The sequence below is a fragment of the Vitis riparia genome, chromosome 4, assembly GCF_004353265.1.
Source record: "Vitis riparia cultivar Riparia Gloire de Montpellier isolate 1030 chromosome 4, EGFV_Vit.rip_1.0, whole genome shotgun sequence".
NCBI lineage: Eukaryota > Viridiplantae > Streptophyta > Magnoliopsida > Vitales > Vitaceae > Vitis > Vitis riparia.
The window spans coordinates 3,598,345-3,605,995 of record NC_048434.1 but is presented as its reverse complement, the minus strand read 5'-3'; the positions used below and the strand labels follow the sequence as shown (position 1 = coordinate 3,605,995).

The following is a 7,651-nucleotide window of genomic DNA, read 5'->3' as shown; positions in this document are numbered from 1 at the left end:
TTATTTTCCTTCAAAAGCATTTTTTCCCTCTCATTTCTTTTTATCCATTTTAATTGTTCTACTTGTATCTCTCACTCTTCCAAAAAAACGTAAGATAACGTTGGGTCTGTTTGATTCCTGTTTTCAAGAACTATTTTCTGTTCTTAAAAACAAAAAACATAAAAAATTTGTTTGGGGAAGGGGGTGTGTTTTTGTTTTTTTTTATGTTTTTCGTGTTCTCAAAAATCACTTTTTTTAGAACAATAAAAAGATGTTTTCAGTATTTTTTCAATATTCAAAGAATAATTTATTTTTCTTGTTTTTTTTTTCTTAACTGTTTTTTTGTATTTTCACAAAGGTAAGTTCCACCCAACCACCACACCCCCACCTACAAACCCTTTCTTTTTCCTTAAATTATTGAAATTAAGGGTCTGTTTGGTTGTTGTTTTTTAAAACTATTCTGGAAAACAGTTTTTAAGAACAGTTTTTGGTGTTTTTAGAACTAATTGTCACCTAACAAGCTTGTAAAAAAAATAAATAGGATATGAAAATAAATATAAGGAAGGAGATGGTCACTTTCCATAGTTCGGGATGTCTTTTGAATAATAAAATGTTAATGATGAATTTATCCTTAGTGTATTTCTATTTTCTTATAATTTAGGATTTCGTTAAAGAGAGTAAAAATTATGTATGTAATATCAATCGTAAAAAGAATAAAAACCTTTTATTATAACTTTTCATCATTACTTTGATTAATATATTCTTGAAGGTTATGTTTGGTTCCCGAAAAATACAAAAAAAAAAAAAAAAATTAAGAAAAATGATTTTCTTATGTTTAGTTGTCTTATAAAATATTCAAAAGAAAATTAAATATAATTAAAATTAGTTAGAAACTTATGCATTTTAAAAGTATTTAATCTTTATATTGATGAGTTAAAATAAATAAAATAAGTTTGAAATAACAATTAAAAATAATTTATCATCTTTAACTTTATTTTTTATTTTCATTCGATTTTTCTTTCCTTTTATTTTTCCTCTTTATTTTCTTTCCTTTACATTTTTCCTCAAATTTTTCGAGAACCAAACATAGCCGAAGATTTATACACTTTATAAATGTGGGGATTTCTTCCTTTGCTGATTAGCACTGTTCCGCTTGTTTATACCTCTCAATCCTCCATTATATTGCATTCTTATATAACATCAGTCCAAACCATGTACGATTATTGACGCATGCTTTAACATCTTCTAAGATCGCATGTGAAATAAAAGCTCTATGAAAGTGATTTCTGTAAAATCATTTTCATATAATATCATTCTCAAGAAAAATTAATTGATATTTTGATATAAATCCAAACCATTTAGATTGCACCAATTATTGAGGGGAAATAAAAAAGTTGTTTGAAAAGAATTGAAACTTGACAAGTAGAAGGATAAAATCTTGACCGGAAGAAGTAAAATATATTAAGGCATCACATTGGACTTTCAACACACCACATTCGGCTATTGGAGTACATCATTTTCATACAATATTATAGTATTCAATAATAATAATAATAATAATAATAATAATAATATTTGATATAAATGAAAAGTATTTTTGCAGTGACTTCAATAACATTTTATTTAATAAAAAAAATAGAAAAAAAAATATCTATTTCAAATAATTCTTTAATGGCTATTTTCCCCCAATTTTGTTAAATTTATATCTTAGTCATCAAATATATGTAAAATTTAATAAGTAATTTTTAAAATGTTTTTATTATTATTCACAGTTTAATTTAATTAGGAAAAAAATACAAAATGGGAATGGACAAAAACTAGCAAAAGTGATAAGCCAAACAAATTAAATTAAGTATCACCATTGTCTGTATTCGGTGGCGCCAAGAATTGATTTCATGGCCATGCTAGCACTCATCATTGATGAAGTGATTGACAGGTCCAATGATTCATTTCTAGTCTATTTACTTTGAAAAAACAATTAAAAACAATCTAGGATAATTTATTTATTTTAATTTAAAATAAAATATAAGAAAATATTTTTTTAATAATTTTTTAGATATTCTAAAAACAAAAAATAATTATAATTTTTATATAATTATTACAATTTTTTTAAAGTAATTCATTACTAAGGCACCATCACTTATTTTCCAGAATAATTAATTAATTAATTAATTAATTAATAATTAAAAATAAATATCTTAAGGCTATGTGGCTATATTTGATTCCAAAAAAGATATACATATATACGAGCAAACAAGCCTGGGTTTGATGCAGAAGTGGGGTACACCCAAAAGGATATAAAATCCATATATAATGGGAATATATCAGCTTTTTTGTTTTGTTTTCTTAGCAGGACGACACCCTTGATAATGACTCATCCTACAAACATGTGTTATAAAAGAAGATTCAATGGTTTTGATGCCCAGTTGGTTCTGAAGGCAAGTCAGCAATTAGCAACCTTATCGCCAAATTATTTCTCTATATTTAATTTTGTCTACAAGATTTTTTCACTTACTCGTCTCAGTGTGACAATAATCATTTAAGCTATTTTTGGCCCCTTAAAAAAATATTAACCAAGGAAAATATTTTAAAGAAGATGGTTTTCTCATCTTTGGTTTTATTGTAAAAAAAATTGAAAATACATCTATATAAAATAAAAATTAATTACAAATTTATGTAATTTTAAATTATTTAATATTTATATCATAAAGAAAAATAAGTAAAATAAATTTCAAAAAGCGTATAAAAATATTTTATTAATTTTAAATTTATTTTTTATTTGGTTTCATCTTTCTCTTCCACTTTTCTTTTCTATTTTCTTTTCTTTTCATTATATTTTTCCTCAAAATTTTCAAAATCAAACATAACCAAGAAAGTATAAAAATGAGAAAAAGTACCAACTTAAATTCTCAACCATTTCCCTTGATGAGATAAAATTTGTGTTTTTATGAGAAGATATGAAATATGAAAGGTTTTTCATTTCATACATGTTGAAATACAAAGAGAATATCAGTTACATTTCATTTACCAACAAGGGTCTAAAGGTAGGGAACTGCTAGTCCGAAACATTCTTTTAAATTAATTTGGAGCACAAAAAAAAAAAAAAAAGAAGAAAAAAAAGACCAAGAAAACAGTACCAGTTTCTCGAGAAACAAATACCAATCATACAAGAATAGAAAATACCAGGTTTGCATGATTCAGAGAGAGCCTTCATTAATTTATTATGTTAGTGGAAGCTAATTAGGATCGCCCTTGTTATGTAATAACATAAAGATAAAAATGATATGTAAGGTTTTTAATATGGTTTGACCAATCATATTTATATATATATATATATATATATATGTATCAATTTCTTTTGAAGAAAAACTTATGTAGTCAAATTAAAATTTTATTAATTTGAATAAGAATATAGATATAATATCTATTTTATCCGACCCTTTCCTTCTTTTTCTAATTATCTAAGATGTGAGTGAGCTTCATTGGAAAAGGAGGTGACAAAAACATAAGGAAAATGAGCAAAAAGTGAGAGAAATAATGTTTTAAAGGGCTTAAAAAATGATAAAATATTTCAAATGGGTCATTTTTTCGATTTCAAACTTATTTTAACCCCTTTAACCAAAAATTCTTCTTCATTAAATTAATTCAGAAAGGGCAAAAGATATGGTCAAACTACCCATGAAGTACTGTTGGCTTTTAAGGCACAATTTTAGATACTTTTACATGTTTTAACCAATGATGTGTAAACCAGATCGGACCAATTGATCCAACCAATTCAACTATTGACCGATTTACCCTATTAAACCGTTTAAGTATTGAAACGACAGTCGGACCAGTGAACCAATGGAACCAAATAATTCTAACAAACGGTTCAAGTTGCCCCCTCATTTTGTAAGCATGAGGACCCCATTGTATAAAAACTTTTGGCAAAAAACCATGCTGGGCCATGTCTTATTATAACAAAGCCCATACCCACCCCAACCATTAAGTGGCTGAGTCTTGAGCCCACAAGATGGGATGATGTCTTGGCCTTCAATGAGGATAGCTTTTATAAGCATCCTTTGCACCCTTATTTCTTTAAGATTTTGATGTGGGATTGCTAAGACACCACTCGGCTACACACAATTTGTTATCTAATATGCCAAACAAAATAATATATATTGGATTTTAATTTTTTTATAATATTAAATAAAAATAATATAATATTTTTAAAAATTATAAAATTAGTTTAAATTTTCATTTTAATATATTCACTTTTAAATATTACACATATTTCATTTAATAAAATTTAAAATTTTAATATGATTTAATTCGATAATATCAAGTATATAAAATAATATTATTGATTTTTAATTTATTCATATATATTTTAATTTTTTAGAATTATTTTTAATTTTAATAATATATAAATTACATATTTATGACGTTACCGGTTCGACTACTGGTTCAACCGCGGTTCGACCACCGGTCCAACCGGTGAACCATAAACTGATAATTTTTCACGTTCAATGACCAGTCCAGTTATGAAAACATGGATAAAAACCAAGAAGATGGTCATGGCATAACCCGAATTACATTGCAAATAGTACCCATAGACATACATACATTCCTCTAACCAGCACTTATTCAAAGCACATCAGATATGGATATTAGAAAATACAAGATCGACTTATGCGACTGGGCTTGAGGTTTTTTTTTTTCTTTCAGATTTCTAGCTATTTAGGAACCCAGATGAGATCATCACGAGGAAGGAAGTGGCAAACAGGGACAGTTCCTGGTTTAACTTTCAGCACTTGAAAGGTCGCATGCTTCGGGTTCCAAGCCGATGTATCTATATGGCAAGAAGCCACAACCTCAGCTTTGGTTCCATCCTCGGTTCCCACAAATGGAAGTGTGTAAACCCTCGTCTTATGGATTGCATGGCAGTAAAACACAGCGTATGGATACTTCTGCTTATGGCACACCACTGATTTGTCTGCAACCACCTTCACTCCCACTCCGAGTTCGTATTCTTGGCTTCCCATTTCAACTCCATTTGAGATTAGTTTGATGTTTTTTCCAAGCTTTGAAATGCTGAAATCAATTAGGGATTCCAAGGATGTGGCACAAAACCTGGAATCTCCTTCCAGGGCTGGTTGTTCACAGTCTTGTATCGTTTCCTTCATTATTTCAGCTTCCTCGGAATCTTGTTTCAGTGAAAACCGGTTTAGAATTTCTGGGAACTTGTCAGATGAAAAGGGTATGGAGTCGGCCACTTGACGGGGTAAGAAAGTGGCTTCATTTGTAGTTTTTCTGAAGTGCATCTTCATTTTTGTGGTGGAATGCAGGTCTTTTTCCAAGAAGTAACCTTTTCTGGAGGTGTCTTGAGGTTGGTCTTCAGTGGGGGTGTCAACAGCCAATGGGTTTTGGTATTTGATAAAGACATCCGCTGGGATGGCATTTAGTACAACCTTGCTCACATTGATTGAACTTCCACCTTCCATTGAGTCTGCAAACTCATTGAAAGTATATGAATAATATCCTCTTACTAGCTATTACAATTATGCCAAGGTGGCTAATTAAGAATCAGTTGCCTAACTAATATTCAACAGTAAATTATTTTCTTCACCAAATTTCAAAAAAGAACAAAAAAAAATTTGCATATGAGTTAGGGATCCATTGAAACTAACTCAGCTGCAAGAGATCTCGCACGGCTTTGGGCATCGGAGTATACGGCAAAGCCAACTTCCAATAGACCTCAGAAGGTAGAGAAGCATTGCTTACAACCACCAGCAGCTGCTACAAGTTCATGCATAATATATAGTAAGGAGATTAGGAGAAATCAGAAAACCCACGTAACAAAGACAATTTAGAACAGTAAGACTTAAAATTTGGATTAGAAAATGTTCATTTTTTAAAGAAAATTTAGTGTAAGTACCATTTTCTGCAAAATAATATAACTAGCATTGCCCTTGTCATGTAATGGGTTATGTTAGAAAAATAAAAACAAAAGAAAGGTAAAAGTGAAGTCTCACAGAGAGGCAAGTTAGAATGGGAAGAAGATGAAGCTCCATAGAAGCTGTGAACCGCAGGCTAAGCTGTACGTTGGTATGAAGAAGTGAAATCAATTGATGGATATATATAATGGCTAAGTCGGCATATATAAACAAGATAGTAAAAGCATCCATGCATGATCAAGTTGCATTATTTTTTTTATTTTTCCTTCCCTTCCATTTTTGGTTTAATTTTTTGATACCCAAACATAAACTTCTTCAAAAGGTGATTATGATGGGTTAGTGGAATCATGCGGTGAGGACCAACAAAAAGCAAGGGAAGAGGAAAAGGTTAGAGCATGAAAATATAGTATTATTTGATGATTTCCTTTGTAAAAAAGAGTCATTAAAAGGCAATAATTCCATTTCCCTTTTTATTGTATCAACTCTAACTCAAAAAAGCCAACCCTACCACTTATATCATACTTTAAGGACGTAAAGAGAGTGAGAGGGGGAGGAATGGGATGCCGACTCTATCACAATTTGTGATTCCACCCCACTACCACCAGATTGTATTGATGAAGATGTCGACAAAATAACTAAAGGCTGGAGTTCCAAAATCCGAACCCAATCATTTACTATAAGAAGAATGTTTGATTTTTATAAGGAAGTTACAAGTCATTTTGAAAACTCCAACCTATCTTTTGCCTTCATTCTTACTCCCACTGGTCAGTGATATCCAGCTCGGAAATGTCAATCTCGGTCTTTTCTTGAATGAAACTTCAAGTAAGAGACTTCTCATTAATTATTGAAGATCCGTAAAGATTCTTTCAAAAATAGAAAATTATAAAATGGAGTAATTGAGGAAGATAGTAGGCCGATCTTAAAATTAATAGCAGCCAACTTGGATGCGTGATTTGAATAAATTGGAATTATTTATTTATTATTTAAAAATTAACTTAAAAGATTAGACCTTATTTAATAATTATTCTTAAAAATTATTTTTTAAATAGAAAATAAATTTTAAAAATTTAAAAATAAACTTTTGAAAGGAAACAAAATTTTGTTTTAAAAATCGATTATTTTATTAGAATGAGTTTGACACTATTTTTATTTTTTAATTAAAGTGTCTTTTTTAAATGATGGTTGACCAAGATGTAGCCACGTGGCTAAAATAAGACCTGTTCAGTGGATAAGAAAGGTAAGGATGAACATGGTAGAGGTTCGGGAAGGATAAGAGAATCGGTAGGTTTAATGTTTTTTAAAATGGATGGAGGGTGACATGAATGTTTTTAAAAGTATATATAAAAAAAAATTTATGTTTTTGAAAGTGAAGACAGGCAACATCGTCAAATCATTTCAAAAAGACGGTCATACCCCTAAGTGACAATACAAATCAGATACATGTGGAGAACTTATCGCGCCACGTCATCCTTCCGGTCGCACAACTTGGCAGATTTGCTACTATTCCCTATCAAATTTGTCACTCATAAATAACAAAAATGGGTATACTTGTTGTCTTAAAATGCACTTTTGACGACTCCCCCGTTGCCTTGAATTGGTAAATTCAAATTCAATTCAAATTTATTGAAATTCAAACTCAATGAATTTCACATGTCTTTCACTGCAAAAGGGAGATGCTTTGATTCTTGGGGAATTTATGTAACCATACACTAAGGGGCAAAATTTTGCCATTTGGA

General features: G+C 29.8%; 1 protein-coding gene across 2 annotated transcripts; it reads right to left on the bottom strand.

Moving 5' to 3' along the window:
- Positions 1-4,515: 4,515 nt before the first annotated feature.
- LOC117913042 (BURP domain protein RD22-like) lies at positions 4,516-6,071 on the bottom strand. Of its 2 annotated transcripts, none has more exons than XM_034827913.1 (3): positions 5,994-6,071; positions 5,649-5,754; positions 4,516-5,467 (listed from the first exon to the last, which is right to left on the bottom strand). In XM_034827913.1, the coding sequence occupies exons 1-3, from the start codon at positions 6,030-6,032 to the stop codon at positions 4,695-4,697; spliced, it is 918 nt and encodes a 305-aa protein (XP_034683804.1). In that variant the 5' UTR covers positions 6,033-6,071; the 3' UTR covers positions 4,516-4,694. The 2 variants fall into 2 exon arrangements, with proteins under 2 accessions (XP_034683804.1, XP_034683805.1); XM_034827914.1 differs by lacking the exon at positions 5,994-6,071 and adding an exon at positions 5,897-5,914.
- Between the last annotated feature and the right edge of the window lie 1,580 nt (positions 6,072-7,651).